This window comes from Falco peregrinus, chromosome 3 (genome assembly GCF_023634155.1).
Source record: "Falco peregrinus isolate bFalPer1 chromosome 3, bFalPer1.pri, whole genome shotgun sequence".
Classification (NCBI taxonomy): Eukaryota; Metazoa; Chordata; class Aves; order Falconiformes; family Falconidae; genus Falco; species Falco peregrinus.
In genome coordinates, this window is record NC_073723.1 from 76,729,279 (window position 1) to 76,748,650 (window position 19,372).

Here is a 19,372-nt window from a genome sequence, read left to right on the forward strand (position 1 = left end):
GCAGGGCTTTACACTGTGCAATGCTTTTCATCCAAAGATCTGGAACATTAGCAAACAGTGATTGAAGTAATTAATAGACTTCTGAAATAATACGGTTCTCTTTTCTCATTGGTGGCTGAACTGGAAAATGCATTTATTTAAGGAGGAGCAAAGGAAAATCAGTTCTTAGGAAAACATTCTGCTGTCCAGATATTTTCAACAGAACAAGATGGAGGGGGGGGAGGGTTGACAGCAAATTAAAAGTTCCTCTTCTTTCCAGTATGAAAAATCAGCATGTTGAAAGTGAGTACTTTCACTTCCCTATTTTGTAAAGCTTTATTATTACGTTTTGGTGAATCCAGAGCTAATAAAACATCCTTATGGTTTTTTTTAAAAAAATGGCTTTATTAATTGCATCCCACTAACCTTTGCATGGGAGGCAGGACATGTTATTGTATGAATAAAATGAGCAGGCATGAATAAGTAAATTTATCTACTGGGAGAAAGCAGCTGAGAGCTATATCCAAGGGCAAAATCCAGAATTCATCTATCCAAAGCTACATTTTAGCATGCACTATCACTTACATGCTTGTTACACATCCTAGCAGAGCATTTTCCCTACCAAGTACTAGTCTGAATTAACTGATTGTTTAGGAGCTGTAGCTTGAAGGCATCTCATCTCAGCCTTTGTCAGATGTAGTGCCTCAGGTTTATATCTTAACAAAAGGAGATACTGCACCCAGGATATTTCTCTGTCAGTGAATATCTAAGCAGTGTGTATTACTGTTGATCCAGTAAATGTGCTTGAAACAACATGCAAGAATGAAAGCATTTTATAGCTCCTCCTTTAAGCGAGTGTGATGATTATCATATGATTCACAGCTGGCAAGAATAAGTACGTTCTATCTATTTCTCCCAGCAGTGAAGCATTGTGCTTTTTCCTGATCAAGAAGCTTTACATTTTTTTTGTCTCTGTGAAGTTTAAGAGTATTGGGGAGAGCCCCTACTGCCATCAGAACACCAAGAACATAAAGCCACAGAACTCACAGTCCATCACTCCCTTCCCAGTTCTTGGTGTTTTCTGGGGAGGTTATATGCAGAATGAAACGCCCTTGAAGTCAGGAAAAGGTAGCGACAGCACAGAGAGATTATGCGTCTCACTGTAATAACTCTGCAGGCTGTAATCTGTGCATCTGAAAGCCTCGTTTTTCAACAGTGAAATGTGAGAAGGGCCAATTTCTACATTTTTATCTTTCTCTTGAAACAGAGCTGAAATGACAGGGTGCACAGCTTTTGTGGTTGCTTGGTGGGGGGCAGGTTGCTGTTATCACTACTTGCTGAGTCAATATATGTAATTATTGAAAAAACAAAGAACTTTACTTAAAAAAAAATATTAAATCCACTTCTGGTAATTACAAGTTAAAGAACATTCACAAAAGAGGTCAGCAATTCCAAGCAGGTATGAGTACTAAAATATGTATATCATCAGTATACCATCACCTTGAAAACTCCTGAGGTATCACCCAGTCTCAGCACTGAAAAAATACTATGAGACTTTAAATGCCAAATCAGAGTAGGGAAATACTAAGGATCAGTATTAAAATAATATTTGAGATCTCCTGAAGATAAGATGTATTTGCATATGCCTTTTCTTAAGTAATTCTGAATAAAGTGCTTTAAGAAAAAAATAATATCTTGCTACAGGTTTCATAACAATAGAAAAATTGGTAAATTAAATTCTCCACAGTGAACAAGCTGCCCAGATTTATTTTGGTCTCAGTTTAAGACAAATCAAGATGTCAGTACAGTAGATATAAATAAAAACTTCTCATGTATCAAATAAGTTCATTTACAGAGATGGGTTTTAACATTCCTTCCTGTGTGAAAAGTGGTATAGCATAGACTAATATTCATTTTACAGTATTTGGGTTTTTAAAACAACAAAATTATGTCAACTGTCATTTTTGCACTAGGGTGTAAGATGTAAATCCAAGTTATTAACCATAAGGCTGAAAAACACATCATTTGTGCCAACAGAGAAACCACAGCTTGTTAACAAGTAAGAGAAAAGCGAGAACAGAAAAATAATACTATATACTTTAATATTTCAAATGAAAGAGTTACTAACTTACCATTTTAGCATCACAGCTGATTCAACACTGTCACTGTGCTGGAGGATTGGGATCTTTCTGTGCTGTAGTTGTTCCTCAGCATTAAATACTAGAACACTGACCGTAAGGATTTACGTGTGTCCACCAGTGTTAACACCATTATGGTCACAGGTGTCCAAAAGGTGTCGTTAACAGGATAGGCCTGATCAGGCCCAGCTCATACCCCCTATATATGAAATGCCATTGAGATGAAGGAATAGCAGAAGTAGCCAAAAAAACCTCTACTTGGAGGCTGTTTTTGGGGGTTTTTTGTTGTTTGTTTTTTTTTTTTTAATGTTTAGGATTACAAACGGAAGAGAAAGACCCACATTCAGAATCTGAGGCCCTGTTTGTACAGATCTGTGCTTTACAGCAGCTCTCTCACTTGGGAGTAGGTCTCAGCCTTACCTCTCACTAATCCTTCAAAGACCAGAAGCTGTTTGGTGTTACCTCATTACTGTATCTTTCTTTAATTATACAGTGCAAGAACAGGAGAAAACATACTGCCTTCATATTTAGTCTGTCAAATATACTCCCTTAAATTCAGCTAACACTTTTTTTTAATGCACTGCAATTCCTTTACCTAGTGTATTCTTCTAAATCTACTGTAAATGTAATGCTCTCAGTTTCAGGGTCATCCATCTCAACAATGGCAGTTAATGTAATCAGGAAATGGAGAAGGAGAATTCAGTTTTGTTTGTAATGCATATCATTTGCTTATTTACTTTACACGTTTGAGTGACTGGTACATTTTGGCAGCAGCCTACCAAACCAAAATACTTTTTATTGAAATCTGTAAAAGAAAAAAGACAGGAAAAGAGGCATTGGGTTTCCAAGGTCCTCAGTTCTGATGAACAAAGACATTCTGAAGTCTACATATCAATTATCAATTTAACATGGTCTTCAGCATTCCTTTTTTTCTAACTTTACGTAATTATTTAATTAACTATTATCTAATAGTCTGGAAAAGATTATCATGAGATTGCAAATCTGTTTCTTGTGCATTTCTAAATTCTCCACTGTTGAACAACAAAACCACAGAAACACACCAGTCTCTTACTGTGACGTTTCCAGATCACACTCATCTGTTCACAGCTACAACTGTGATGTTCAATGTGTTTAAGATCAAGACCGGACATAAAAGTGCAGCTGCTCAGATCAGGTTTTCAGTGCCTGCAAGGGTGTATGGTCAATGGGTGAAGTGGTTATTCTGTTCCTCTGTTCTTTATTACTCAGTATCACAAGGACATTTATCTAAGTATTTCTAATATTTATGTACGATGGCTTCACAGGTAGTGACAGGTAGCAAGTGGTAGTCCTAATAAAACAAACTTTCTGAATATTTTCTGTAAAATATGCTAAAATATTCATAAAAACAAATGAAGGGAAATTCACAAAGGCTAGACAGAAGATGCAAGACTTTCCCTCACTTTGAACATACATGCATTCTCATGCTGCCTAGTCTTTTTTTTTTTTTTTTTTTTTTTGTGATAATGGATTAACTGTATTTGCCAAGAAGCCAGAACAGTCATTAAATGACAAGACTGTGAGGGAGTGTGAATTGCATATATGATACTATGGAACTCATGATGAAATACTATGTTATTTATCCACTTACTTTAGGTATTCTTCTTGAATAGCATGGGGTTAGCTTTTGTTTACTAGTCTATTATAGTTAATTAGTTAAAAATGTTCTTAATTACATGGAGATAGCACATACCTCCTTATTCTTAAAGCAATGTTGTTTTTCTAAACGTATCTGGGTTGTGAGTTCCTGTATAGATCTGGTTACTTTAACATGAGTTGCGTATCAATAAATGTTTTGCTTTTTTCAGACAAACTTTGGCATATACCTGATGAACCAGCCCTTGTGCTCATCCTTTCCAGATATTTTATCAGTTGGATCTCAAGTACTTCCAGTGCTGAAGGAGAATACAGAAATTCAGCCCCCGACATCCAGTGAAGAAAAATGTTCAGGATAGATTCAGTGGTGGAGATGAGATTTGTATGCAACTCCCGGGAAAAGTCAGTAGTCATTTATTCAAAAAAGAGTGAAAGCTTCCACTCATTTGCTTCTGGTTTAAGTCTTAATTTTCTGTTTGCTGTAAACGTTATCAGATGGCAGAACTCTTGGTAATTACAGCTCACCTACATGTTTTTGCTTGTGATTAACTTACAGCAGCCATAACTATTTTGCTCAATTGCTTCAGGATGCAACAGGTTCAATCAAGTTTTACTGGTGGATGACTCCCAAAACAAGCCCGACATTGTTGTCAGAAACCCACATCTCAATGAAGGAAAGTAAACACAACAATATACTACTTCCTTATGTTGCTTTGTTAAAACCACAATTAGGAGAGAGGATGCAGGACATGTTTTAGAAACAGTTTGGGTGGGAAGGGAACAGTGAGAGAGTGCCGTGAGAGTAGCAATCCATTCAGCTTTTTAAAAATGAAACTGAATGTGATGTGTAGACAGTGTGAAAGCACTGGAGAAGATGGAACTGTTATTGGGAAATCTGTGTCTCCTTCTTCGGAAGTGGTGTGTGAGAATGACAAAAAGGCACAAAGATCAATGAAGATTCAGTATGCTGTTTGCAAAACACATTCCCCATGACGCAATTCCATCCATTTGTTCTTGACGTCTTTCTCTCATTCCCATTTGCTACTTTTCTGTTTGCTTTATTTTATGTGATGATTTCTCACACAGTTGTTTCCTTATGTATTTGTGGATGTTGACACCTTTTTTTCTAAGTAGAGATTTTTCAGATAATACAGTCATGTTTTCTATCCAAACTTTGTTTACCCTCAGTGGTCTCTAATGGCCACTTAAGGGAAGCCTTGAAAGTCTGGATGCTTCTCCATCCCAAAGAGGTCAAGGTATTCTTTTTTCATTCTCTGTGCATTTGATAATGTTCTTCTTAGAAGGCTTTTGTGTTCTTTACGCTCCTAAATATGACTCATGTTATCTGATTTCTGAGAGAAAATGTGTGAAACCTAGGACCTTGTCTGAAATATGTTATTGCGAAAATTAAAAAAATAAATAAAGCAAGGCACGCAGCAAAAAAAAAAAAAAAACAACACATGGGAAGTCAATGTAATAGACTGAACACATTGCGGCCAGGTGTTTTATGAACCCCAGCATGTATCCAGCCAGCCATAGGGCAATTTTATGATTCCAGGAAGTCCTTCTGGAAAAGGAAATTCTCCTAGACTGGCTGCTGTAATGGCATTTGGGAAGTGAAATTTTGACCCTCTTAAAAGCACCCTCAGAACTCTCATCCAACATGATTTAGGTCTTCCTTGGGGCAATTTTGGCTCAAACTGTGTGAAAGTGCTTCTGGCTGAAGTAATCCTTGAGTTGTTTGAGTATATCCCTGGAGGGGAGTAGGTGGTTTTGTGAAAGAATTTGTCAAACAGTCATTCTGAAAGGGAAGCGACTACCACAGAATGGCATACAACTGGAAAAGAAAAGGGAAGCATATTGCCCAGTGTGTGAATCAGAACTCAAAAATGGTCTTTTTCCTTTCTCTTTTTTTTTTTTCCTTCTTTTTCTTCTTTCTTTTTTTTTCTTTTTCTTTTGAAGAACTGGTTTTACTCACTTCAGCTGGAACAGACTCTTATTAGTCTCTCAGCAAAGCTTTGTAATGGAAATGAGAAGATACATTATCTATTTCTTACAACCTGCCATAAAATACATGGAAAGAGAGGCCTTTCATATGTATGTAAACTGAGGATGAGTTTTGAGAGTTGTACCTTCCACTTCAGAGCCCGAGCACTGCTCCTTCATGTCTGCTTTGAAAAGCGGGGGCTTTATCTGTTTAAAAGTTAATTATCTGATGTTGTAATGAGCAGGCTTTTTCAAACCTTGAAAAGCAGCTTCATGGTATCTAAATCTCTTAACTGTTTCACTCTCTGCCTTTCTGTTATACAGAACATTGTTTTGTGGATAGAAAGCCAGCAAAGCTCTGGCAAAAGACCTGCTGTATGCTGACCTTCAGGTGATCTCTGGTGCTTTGCTCTGTCCTCTTCACCTCACCAATATGTCATTTGTTTCAAATGGCACAGAAGTTAGAAAAGGAAATTGAAAGCAAACCTCAGCAAGCTCTGTTTCACTTGTTATTGGATTAACTACAAAATAAGTCACTTTGGTACACAGTGGCTTGACAAATACCATTTGTGAATTGCTTTAATGCAACATATGATAACTAAGGATGAGAGGATTTGAACTTTAAAAATGTCATGCTTAGTCATTTTGACCTATTATTTACAGGCAATTATACTCTCTCTCTGCTGTGTCTTAGTAATATTAGATCAAGAATAATTTTGTCATTTTACAGGAGGAAAAAAATATTTTCTCTGATGTACGAACATGCTCATTAGTATATTCCGTGCATTTCCCAGAAGGAACATCCTTGAGCTACAGTGATAGGAAATGTCACAATGCTCTAGGCTGATGGAAGAGACACAAGGAATCTTTCACCTCAACAAAGAACAGTGTTTCCCTTCTAGTAAATGGAGTGTTCTTGCCAAGGCAAATTCTTCTCAGTGCCAATACTCTGTGGAAAATCTTGAAGTAAGAAGAGTCACTTTTTAATGATGTGTGCTGTACGTTTGTAGAAAGAACATCCCTTCCATAATGTGAAAAAAATTCAAAGAAACTTGGCATAGTGCAAACCTAGGTACTGCAGGAACAAGGAGGAAACAAACACTTTGAAACACTGTATATATTACATAGAAAGATTATATGTTCTATAAGGGGTGACTTTTCAATCTTCAGAATATATAGAAAAAAGCCTGTTTCATATGAATGCAGGCTCTTTTGTCTAAGCACTCCCATTGCTGCAAAATTAAATCTTTGGACTAATTGCAGGTGTATGTTTTCCTTATATGGATAAGGAATGTACTTAATAACAGCATTTTCCATGTAGAAAGTCCTCTATATATTTGAAAACTAAGTTGATATTTCCTTACAATGAATTATTCAGATACATTCCATTTTCTGTGAGACTTAACTCCTTCCCAATTCTCAGGGCAAAAAAATGGTGATCATTATAAGCTCTAATAATAGCCAGGAAACCACAGGACAGAAATCAGCATTTTTAAGAGAAGCCTCTGAACTCTGTGTTCTCTGATATGACTAAGATATCTCAGATACACTTCATGATTTATATCCTTTGTTATGGCATCCTTCAAAATATGTTCAAAATTTTAGGTCACCCTTCTGTTAAAATCGTACATAAAGCAGAAGGAAGGACACCGTAGAAATGTGATTATTGTTCATAAATCATAGAGATTATGCTATGCGTTTCTTCTTCAGTCGTTTTTTTTTTAACTTTCTTGGAAATGAAACCAATAAAATATATATTGTGCTTGATGTGTTTACTGGTGGTGATTGCATTCTTGACCTTTGAGCTCATGAGATGCCAAGTTCTGCTTGGAGGCATTGCCAGTCTCATGGGGTGAGTATGTGGCTCAGGACTGAAGGGATGTCTCGTTGCTGCTGGGATTCACAGGTGAGGTGTTCCTCCAGCTATTTTTGCTCATGGCCTCCACCTGTCCAGTCAGCATGCCAGTCAGTTGCACACTCAACTCAGGCCCTGCACAAAATGCGCTAATCACTGGTTTCCCTTAAAATACGTCTGGAGGCAGTCCTGTTGGAGCCATCTCTGTTACCCAAAGGTTGGAGCTCTCACAAAGGGTGTTGGAGAAAAGAAGGTTCATTTCCCTCCCCTTTTCCTGGAGGGATCCAACACCATCTTTTTCTGCTGCCTAACCATCAGTCAGTGGGCAAGACTGGGGACTTAACAGGGCTGAGGGTGTGTGGGAATCACAGGGAAGGCTTGTCCCTCCCTTCTCATGAGGTTTGCACAGAAATGGTCTGTGATTCACTGGGCCAGAGAGAGAGGGACACTGGCACAGCGAGGCAGGATCCACACGTGACTCCGAGCTACTCATCCATGCTCTTCTGGATTTATCAAGGGTGGGAGGAGAAGAAGAGCATGACTCTGTAAGCTAACTGGTAGGTCACTGCTATGGAGGTGAAAGATGTGGGTACATCCCTGTCTCTCTGATTATACAGCTGTCATGAGGCAACTACTTAGACACAGCCCTGGAGAAGGGAAGAGAAGGCAGAGCGCTCCTCCACTCTGCTGGGCGCGTGAGACTGGGCTACAGAGGCTTGTCTCCTTTCCTCTGGCCACCAGCATTTAAGTACAAGGTGGAACTTCAGCAAAAATAGAGAACACCTCAAGCACGTTTCAGAACATGCCAACAGAGGAAACACAAAGTTTGAGTCCTCAAAAGCAAAAATGGAAATTAACCCATGTTTCTAACTTCTTCCTAGGTACACCAGCCACAAGGCCAAAGTGAAAAGGCAAAAATGTGGGAGGGAAAGAAAATTGGCATCTCCTACAGTCAAGGTTTAAAAGAAAGTAGTGATACACATACCTTCACTACCCAGTTTGTAATTTTTTTAGGAAAGAAAGGACATACGTATCCTCAAGGAGGCCCATAAATTGGATTCAGAGAACTCAGAGTAAGCCATCAACAGGTGCCTCTTAAGCAAGGTGCTATTTAAGAGGTGCGTCTTCCCTCCCTTTTGTGTCAACTAGCTTACTTTGCTGCTCTCTCTATGTGATGGCAGTTGCAGGTCCCTTCCAGTGGAAAAGGAAATAGGCAGGGTGCCCTGCATAAGGAGTGAAGTGACTCACTTGGGACTGTGAACAGGGAGAGATGTTAGAGGCATTTTACTTGGACCATCCTTGAGCATGACTGCCATGTGCAGAGGTACATCAGAAACCTCTGTGCAATAATCCCAGAACTATGTGTCACAGAACAAGTTAGTAATATTTTTGCAGGCACTGGGAAGTCATCCTGGAAGGGTGATATTCAAGAATTGTGCTGTTGGGGAACAGACCATGGCAAAGGTAGGATGGGGAAAGGGGACAAACAAAAAGAATGCATGTTGTAGCATTTGCCAGTGAAAACTGCTGAGGGGCTTCTCAAATACCCACAAAGTAAGATGAAATGGAATAAATCAGGGAATTTATTTTAGCATACAGCAGTTTCATCGCAAATTTGGAATTACATTGATCTTAAATGAAGACCCTTTTGCCATGCATGGCTCACGCATAGCCTATAATCAGGTGCATTTCTGTGTTAAACCCAGTTTCTTCTGTTAACCCATCTATTTCAGACTTGCAACCAAAACTTGTCAACACACTGCAAATCTGGACGTCAACATCAGTTTCTCCTAGATGACAAGTATATTCCATCTTTGAGCCCGCTAATGTTTATTGCTGCTTTTTCAGAGGTCCCGTCCAGATTAAAGTACTCTGGCCAGGTTTGTTAATGCAGACATGATTTTTTAGTCCAGAAGTGAAATCAGCTTTTGGTTTCTGAAAGGGCTATTTTTCATGAGGCTGTGTTTGAAAAGCCAACCATGATCTAATCTCAAGTCTGTTGTTTTCTGGTACTTGCAACAGATTAATCAGATAAAGCTGTTGAAAAGTTTGTGAGTTATTTCCTGAAGCAAAACAAAACTAGAAGACTACTGAAGGTCCTGCAATGCTGAACCCATTTTTTCACTTCTACAAATGGAGAAAAACCTCTGAGGTATCCATCATTCATGGATGTAATTCCTAGTGAGTCATGTATTCGATATTTGTAATTTCACTGGCCTAGCCAAATGCTTTGGACTGTTGATTACCCTCAGAGCCTTTGTATTTACCGTCATATTCAAAAAGTTTCTTCCAGCAAACCCTTCAATGCAGAAATGACATCGAATTTCTCTTATGTTAAATCACAGAATCACAGAGTGGTGGGCATTAGAAGGGATGATCTCTGGAGATCACCTAGTCCAACCCCCTGCTAAAGCAGGTTCACCCAGAGCAGGTTGCACAGAGTCACATCCAGGTGGGTTTAGAATGTCTCCAGAGAAGGAGACTTTGCGACCTCCCTGGGCAGCCTGTTCCAGCGCTCTGTCACCCTCAGAGTAGAGAAGTTTTCCCTCATGTTCAGGTGGCGCTGCCTGTGCTGCAGTTTGTGCCCGTTGCCCCTTGTCATGTCACTGGGCACCACTGAAGAGGGCCTGGCCCCATCCTCTTGGCACTTGCCCTTGTGATATTTGTAGGCATTGATAAGATCCCCTCTCAGTCTTCTCTTCTCCAGGCTAAACAGGCCCAGCTCTCTCAGCCTTTCCTCATCAGGGAGATGTTCCAGCCCCCTCATCACCTGCATGGCCCTCCACTGGATCCTCTCCAGCAGTTCCCTGTCCCGCTGGAACTGGGGAGCCCAGAACTGGACACAGCACCCCAGATGTGGCCTCACCAGGGCAGAGGAAAGGAGGAAGATAACCTCCCTTGACCTGCTGGCCACCCTCCTCCTAATGCCCCCCAGGATCCCATTGGCCGCCTTGGCCCCAGGAGCACCCTGCTGGCTCATGGGCACCTTGCTGTCCTCCAGCACTCCCAGGTCCTTCTCCGCAGAGCTGCCTTCCAGCCAGTCAGCCCGGGCCTGTGCTGGTGCGTGGGGTTGTTCCTCCCCAGGGGCAGGACCCTGCACTTGCCTTTGTTGAACTTCATGAGGTTCCTCTCTGCCCAGCTCTCCAGCCTGCCCAGGCCTCGCTGAATGGCAGCGCAGCCTGCTGGTGCGTCAGCCGCTCCTCCCAGTTCTGCATCAGCAAACTTGCCAAGGGTACGCTTGTCCCTTCATCCAGGTCATTGATGAAGAGGTTGAACAGGACTGGACAGTGCTGACCCCCGGGGAACACCACCAGCCAAGCTCTGTGGGGCTGATCAGAGCCCTCTGAGCTCTGCCATCAGCCAGGTCTTGATCCACCTCACTGCCCGCTCACCTGACCCACACTGCCTGAGCTGGCCCATGGGGATGTTGTGGGAGACAGTGTCAAAAGCCTTGCTGAGGTCAAGGTAGACAACAAATGTATCTTTATTCTGTTTTAAGGCAAAAGAATGCAAGATTTCTGTGTTTGATTTGCTATCCAAAGTCAACGTAATGATTTAATATAATGAAAAGAGAAGGTCCTTGTCTGAGTTACTTTATCTGTCAGTTAGTGCTTATAAAAAGCTGCAGTGTTCCTCGGTAATGTCTAGTCAATTAGAACAAAAACCCAAGCTACAGGAGCTGGGCACAGCTTGCAAACACTTGTCTAGGAATGTTTGCATCTACTTATGTATATGTTCAAGCACAAAAAGTCTGAATAGTCTAAACTATCTTAATTTTAGTCTTGGAAAATACTCAGAAAAAAGCATGCACAGTTTTTGTGAGGGAGCACGGGTTGTGGCACCTCGTCTTCTGTATCAGACCCACCACAGTACCCCTAACCCCCAAACAGCTGCTGCCCCTGCAAACAGAATGAGTCCTCAGACATGTGAAAGTGCAGGGTAAAGTTTTGTAAATGCAGTTTCGTACCCTGTCTTTTACCAGCTTACAGCTGAACTCTGAGCAGCTCCCCAGGGCCAGAGGCCCATGTCCCTCTCCAGACACTGTGTCACTTGGCTCCACTCTGTCCCACTCCAAATTTGTCCCAGGGACACTGTTGGAAAACCGCTGGCCTGTGCTGTAGTGTGCAAGTTCTATGTTGAGGCCAGAACAATTAAAAGCCGACAGACTTTGCTGATTTCGCTTGCTAAGCTCTGAGGACTTTTCATTAACTAGTTGTGCACAGCTTTATCCGGGGGAAGTGCTTTGTCACGTTCTCATGCAATTTTATGTCATCTTGTGCTGGCATCATGGACTCATTTGGTATTCATTCAAGCTGCATGCCTGTCCCGCTGGCACACCATGGTAATTTGGAGCTATTTATGTGCCAAGGGAAGAATATGTCAAGGAAGAGAGAACCTAACATTTCATTGAGTGGGTAACCTGAAAAAATTTGTTAAAAATAATTCAAGCAAGATTGAGAGCTGTGTGTATCAGAGGCATACATGAAACATTATGAAAAATGCAAGTGAATTCCTACCAGACCTTTTTTCTCAGTGCAAAACCAATATAAGACAGCAATCATGTATCTAAGAAGCTAAGGCATAATGTATTTAAGAAGCTATATATGATCTAAATGACATTTTCAGGTATTGAAATTAGCATATTTATCTGCATTTACGTTAAATATTCTGCCTCAAATAAGAACATTTGTGTTGGAAGGGTCATTCTACCCCCTGTTGTACTTCTGATTTTGTCCATCAGCCCCAAAATACTGATGGGCAAAATATTTTTAAAAGTCATAATTCCCATTTTGTGAAAGGAATTTAGCTTTGAAAAAGCCTAAACAAGACACAGCTTTCTGAGTTGAAAGACTGCAAGTTAGCTGTACAGTGATATTACAGCCACTTGGAATACGGGCTGGGATGTGATGTTTGTCAAAGAGAAGAAAATCCAGAGTTAGAGGGGAGGGATACAGTCAGGCATCACGTTATGTGTGGAGAGGAATGCTTGCTAGAAGACAACTCCCTTAAGGTATGCACACATATCTCTCATAAACTGCCCACATTAGGAAATTTTCTTAAGTATGTGGTGTTATTTTTCTGAAGTGATTAAGTTTTTATTTTATCTGGTGATAAGCTTTATGCTACAAGGTACAGGTAGAGATTGAAAGGCAAAGTAGTATCAGATGGCAAGTGCCGGAACACAGTGAAATAATGATTTTTTTTTTTTTTTAATGAAATAATGGAATACTTTTGCTGTCTGCAGTATTCTCTATAGCCAAAAAAACATCCAAATTCAGTTTAGAAAGAACATGAAAATAAAAATAAAAGTGAATAATGAAACTAAATAAAATTATCTAAGCCTTCTAGAATGCATTAATATAAATAAAAGCAATTTCTAGGTTTGTGGAGCTCCACACCATAGTTCTTCCTATCAATTCTTATTATTGCAGCCCACTAACTGCCAGCTCCTGGATAGAAGCCACTGAAATCATGTTGTTGTCAGCTTATCCTTGAAAAAGAGACTCATGATGGATATGGACATGGTGATAAAACTACTAATCAAAGTAGTTACATGATAAAGTAAACCTTGAAATCATGGACCTTAAAATCATATCTGGATGCAGAATTCAGAGAGGGAGGGCTAACAGGGGACACAATTTTGCTCAGAAAGAGGAAACTTCTGACCTCAGTCTTGCAATGAAAAGCTGAAAAGCTTTCCAGCTATAGCAAGACTTACTGAATCAGAAATATCATGATTTTTGACCTCTTGATGGTGGCATTATTTTGATACACACTCAGCTCTTCTTAACCTGCATTTTCTGTGGAGGTAATAACTGCAGCTGTCAGAAAGAGGTTGGATGATCATGAATGGCAGAGGAGATGAAACCTCTTAAGAAGCTGTCAGTAGAACACGAGACACTGACTCCCTGGTGCCCTTAGGGTAATAGGAGCCATGAGCCCAGGAATCCAGCTGGAAATGCAGCTACAAATTCATGAATGGACTTGGGAAATGCTACCTTAAAAATGAGCTCTCCCCTCTAACTTTCAGTTATTTCTCATTTCTATTTAAAAATAAAGCTGCATGAACACCAGCGTCATCAGACTACAACTATGTGGACTTCACTGTGATTCCTTTTTCATTATAAATGAGTTGTTTTCCCAGTTAATCAGCCAAAAAGTACATCGCAATGTAATAGCAACCTCGTAAGATTAAATAAAATAGTATGATAGACACATGAATTCATTCATATGAAATTTTGTTTTCAGTGCTAATAATGTTCACTAATTTCAAGTTATCCCCTTGATTATTGGTATGTCAGTATCAGGGTAACTGTCTTTGAAAGAACTTCTGAAGGTCCCCTAGTTCATCATGCTGCTCCAAGCTTTAGGACTAGATCAGGTTTCTCAGGGCTGTATCCAGTCAGCTTTTGAGTATCTCCAACTTCATTGCTGGACAACCTCTTCCTGTGCTTTTCCACCACCCTGGTGAAGAAATGTTTCTTTAGATCCTCTCAGAAATTCAGCTGCTGACTGTTGCCTCTTATCCTTTCACTGTGCACCTTTGAGAAGACTCTGGTCTTCTCTCTACACCCCACCAGCAGGTAGTTGTACACCCTGCCCTTAGCTTTCTCTTCTCTAGGCTGAAGAAACCTGCTCCCTCAGTCTCTCCTCATACAACTTGTGCTGCAGTCCTCAAACCTCCCTCTCCAGTGAGAAGCACAATGAGTGACTTCAAATATCCTTTGCTGAATGCTGGAAGACTGAAACCAGAGAACCCAGCAAATGTCCCCCTGATCTACAGGGCTGAACAACATCTCCAGCTGCTGTTGTGGTGAATGAGTGAGAGGGGTCATGCAGTTCACGCAGGTACCATCTCTCTGGCAAGCTGGGTCAAAATGATGCATTATTATAACAATGGATCCATCAGTTCAGAGACTTGGCTGTGACACATCCACTTTTGCTCCTCAAAGACTGGCTCTGAATTTAGTTTTAAATGAAACCTTACACTGTGATCAGGGTATAAGTCTATTACTATTGACTTACTGACTGATTCCCTTTTTGACTCCATCAAGGAAAAGTTTGGTTTTCTACTTTCAGGAATGAGGGGCGTGTTTAATACATTCTTTGCAAAGCTGGAATGTGGTTGAAATCTTAGTAGAGTGAGTCAGCAGCAGCATTAAACTCCTCTCTGCTGGGTAAACTCCTGTCTCCTCTAGAAGGCTGGAGGTAATAGTATTTGTTTCCCTCAGTAGGGTCTAAATGGATCTTCACAATAATCAGACAGCTGCTGTGTGACTGAAGCATTTCCATTTCTGTATGCCCAGTTTTGGACACTTAACAAATTTGATTTTCTAGAAGTATGAGCTGAACACTCAGCAAAAATCGGGTTGCTTGAACAGTTTAACAATCAAGTATCTGTGCAGCCCAGGTAATTCTGAAAGTTTAGGCAAAGATGTACCATTTCCTAATTTACTAAATTAACTGCATCTGACAGCAGTTAATCAGCTTTTTCATTGCCAGCAGGCAAAAGGAAGTTGACAGCTATTGACAACTGTATCTTTGTGTTTCTCCCTTTAGCATATAGAATGCAAAAAGTGGGAATCGTACAGTATAGGTCAATGAGATTTTCAGGAAATCACAGGAACGAAGTAAGGGCTGAACCACTGAGCAGCCTCATTTTTCTTTCTGTTAAATACTGGCATGGGACCTGGCATGCTTATTTGTCCCCATGCAACTCATGTATAAAAACCATAATCACATGGGAGCAGAGAATCCTCCCTCAGTATCATTCTGAAATCCCTGTGCTCGGGTGATGAAAAACCTACATGAATGCCAAGGTGATGAAGAACCACAATTGGTAGGATGGTTTTATTGGGAAGAGGTTGTACAGCCAAAAATCTTTGTCTGCCGAGACCACAAAGCTTAAAATAATTTCTAACTTTTGTTGTTGTTGTTGTTGTTGTTGTTGCTGTGAAGTATTACAAGGGATAGGCTAATGTCACTAGCATAGCAGCTGACTGAATTTGAAAATACAGTAGGGTATCTGTGCAGCCAAGTCTTTTATGACCGGACAGAGGTTGTTAGTAAGTCAGTCAACATTTCTTGCTTTTGTGGGCTGTTCTTCCCTTTGACGTGATATCCTCATATACATATTATCTAGCTGAACTACAGAGCTGCACAAAGCTCAGCTCTTCCAGCAGATGACTTGGAAGTTTCCCAAGAATTCAATATTTGCAGTGAAATGCAATTGATCTTAAGGATAACATGAGCCCAGTATATTAGAGGATAGCAAAATGGAGGGAGGAGAGTCCTTGAGAGGTTATCACATCAGTTCCTCAGCCCTAGGCCAGTGAACAACTCCTGATAGGTGATGAAGGGATCAAAAAGGACCCCTAATTCTAGTATTATTCAGCCTCAGCCTGTTGCAGTGTAGGGGAGGGCTGGACAGGGTGCCCAGACAGAGCTGATCCAGATCCCTGGGGCCAGGCAGGGATAGTGGGGTTCCCTGGGAGGCTGCTTAGGGCAGTTGAGGCATATCAGTGCCACCAAGGCCTGAACCTAGGGAGAACTGCTCTTTAAAACACATAGCTCGCTCTGTGTGACAGTCAGAATAATTTTCCGTCTGGGCAGGAAAGCAGCTACTACTTTGGTTCAGGACCAAAGCACTTGGTCTGCTTCTGCAGGGTGCCACGGTCAGTCAGTTCCACTGCTTTTCTCCCTGTGTTCTTCTGTCTGCCAAGTAACTGATGTGAGCCAAGGGGCAAGGCAATTCCTCCTTCCTTGCTCTTTCAATGAACAGCTGAACTTGGAAACTTTTTTTATCCATGGGCTGGCACAGGCTGACACAGCCGTGCACACAGAATGTTGTGTATGTTGTGTTTAGAGGGTTATACACATGTGGGTTAATGTGCAAGGGGCAGCTCTTGATGAAAAGGTTCTGCCGGTCTGGTCAACTACATCTTATAATCACCATCAAGCCACCAGAGATCTGAGAGATTTTTATTACCATGTTCCCTGTACTTGTAATTTCTCAGATGAAGGCTGTGTATGGCTCACCCTTTATCAGCAGAGCTTTAGCTATTCTTAAATTTTGAAAGTGGAATATAAAACTGAAAGTTCTTGTCAAACAGATGTTTACCACCACTGACTGACACTCCTGCAAGAGATACTGCCACTTGAAGGGGATCAATTAGTGCGTTTCTCTTTCTTTCATCATAAATCTCAGTAGAGCAGGAAATAGTGTGAAACTTGAAAGAAAGATAAATGAGTCTCATTAAGAGGAGTGAGGTATGATTAAACAATAGGGTACAGCAGGGTGGGTAACCCATCAGGCCACCACTGAACTGGGGACGCCTCATCTAATTGTTGCCAGCTTCCCAGCCCAAAGGAGTGGTAATTCAGAAGTTAAACATCGGTCCTGAGGTACTCTACCACAGTGCTAAAAATTACGGTTCAGAGGATTAACCACACTGATCTCTAAATATTAACTCAGAAGAATCCCTGAACTGATGAGCTTGTAATTAGCCTGAGGCATGACAGCTCACCATCGGTCGCATGCGCCCCTGGTGTAAGCTGGTAGCACCTCACTGACTTCTACCCAGACATGACTTTACTGATACCAGTGTGCCCATGAAAAGGCAAAACCACAGCGAACATTTTCCTGCTTTTAATTTCTGTAAATGGCAAAATACTTTTGATTTCAAAAGAAGCAGGACAGAGCTATTTGCCTAATTATACTAAGTCCTCCCTACCAAATGTAATGGAAATTAATGTGAAGTTCTGTTTACTGTTTTACCCTGCTGTGCCTGAAGCTGGAAGGAGATACTACTTTCCATCCAATGAAATGAGAGTGGTACTCACTCTTGTCATAATCTCTTCGAAGCATCTGCGCTTGAGGCAGAAGCTAGGGTCTGAAATTGAGGCATTTGAACAGTGTCAATGACCTTGTGCCTAGCGCTGTGCCTAGACAAATAATTGCACCACCGCACTGTATGCTGGTGCTTACCTAAAGTGCTCTTACACAAGAAAAAATAGCTGGGACCCGCTTTGCATGTTTGACGAGAGTGAGTGGCACAGCAACCTCAACTGGATTGCACCCAGGCAGGGCAGCTTGCTTTTACCTGAAGAGCAGCAGAGCTGATTTTCCTTGGCCCTGCTGCCTGGATGCATTCATACCTGCTGACCATGGTCACCTTCCTCCCACTCCCCGCCGCACACACTGCTGCGCGGTTGGAAATGCCATCAGCTTTACCAAGCAAGTGGGCCATGTGCAGCTGCTCTGTGACTCCTGCTGCAGAGGCATGTCCTACCCAGGGGCTGCAACGTGCCTGTGAGATTTTACCGGACCACAGCTGTACCATCTTACCCTTGCTTTATCAGCTGCATTTTCATTTTCCAGGCAGTATAGCCTGGATCCCTTTCTATTCCTATGCTCATGGCTGAAGCAATTGCCCCATAACCTGCTGTTTCATCTACAGTTCTGATTTGCTAACCTCTGCCCTTTCCACCCACATATGGAGTCTTGTCAAAGTCTCCAGGGCTGATACCTGCAGCTCAGTCAGCTTGCAGCTCCTCTTGGAGGTGAGTAGGATGCTAGGGCTGGCAAGAGACGGCAGCAAGCCCCACGGGGAGTGTGCTGGGCTGTGCAGGTGGGCACTTCACAGCCCTGTTCTCCACAGATAACATGTTTTAGAGGATAGGTTACTCAGAGCTGAAGTCTTAGTAGTTAAAGATCTTGGCTAAGATCACATAAAGTCCATGTGCCTTAGGACCCATCCTGTTACAGATCTGGCTCTGAGGGCTGCTTATGTAGGTTTTTTTTTCTCTGCTGTTTGAGATAAAAAACCACACACAGGTGATGGGACTTAAAGATTTCTGTGTATCTACTGGTTAATGAGGCAGGGTGTTATTGTCCTTTGACCTTCTCCATGGTGTAAAGACTCTGTCTTTCTGAGGAGAGCAGAGGATGAAGTCCTGGAAAAGGGAGAGGCTGATATTTCAGTCCCTTGAAGCAGATAAGGGAACTGAGCCCCCGGCTTTCATATTGTGTGTCAGTATTGGGAGTGGCAAGCTCTGCAAAAGAGGAGCTGCTCATGTCTCTGGTCTGGGAAACATCCACAGGGCTCCACTGGACCATGTGATAACTCAGGTTTGCCAGGGCTTCAGGGGGAGAATCTTGTCCATCCTCCAGACTCCACCTCACCCAAAGGTCGGGGCAGAGATTCACCCCTTGGCTGTCCCTTCTCATTATTGCACAGAAAAGGGTAGGAAGGGGACATCACCATTGAGTATTGCGGGGAGGGGGGCACGGCAAGATGGGGCAGGGGTCCTTTTACAGGATGCAAAGATGGAGAAGCTGGATGGCAAAAATTCAAACTGAAGGCAGGTCTCCCTACCATTTTGTTTAAATCTCTGCAGTAGCTGGGTAGTTACAGTCAATACCAAAATGCATCGCTTGCTTTTGTTGGCTTGCTCATGCTCACACGAGTAACTGCAAGAACAGATTGAGTAGAAAGAAAAATGGATTTCTGTACAGTTCCTCTAGATGGCAAACTTTATCTGTTCTATTTATCTTATCTATTCAACAGCAAGTATGTTCAGGCTCAGTCATACTGGGGAAAACATCCTACACTACTGAGACCATTCAGTCAGTTCTGGAATACCGATTCCTGAAGTCCTAAGCAAGCTGCTGTAGGGCAAGAAAACTGTGGATGATGCATCAGGTCTTTGAGAAATGCATTTATCGGTGGAATATGATTTGGAAAGTACGATAATGAAATTTTGTTTGAAAGATGAC

General features: G+C 41.5%; 1 protein-coding gene across 1 annotated transcript in view; it reads left to right on the forward strand.

Annotated features, from left to right (window-relative positions):
- Nucleotides 1–7,505, forward strand: part of MOCOS (molybdenum cofactor sulfurase) — a 232,778-nt gene extending 225,273 nt beyond the window's left edge. Inside the window, exon 15 of the mRNA XM_055799822.1 lies at nucleotides 3,965–7,505. Coding sequence (XP_055655797.1) covers nucleotides 3,965–4,111 — 147 coding nt within the window. The 3' untranslated portion in view covers nucleotides 4,112–7,505. The remainder of the gene's footprint in view (nucleotides 1–3,964) is intronic.
- Nucleotides 7,506–19,372: the final 11,867 nt, after the last annotated feature.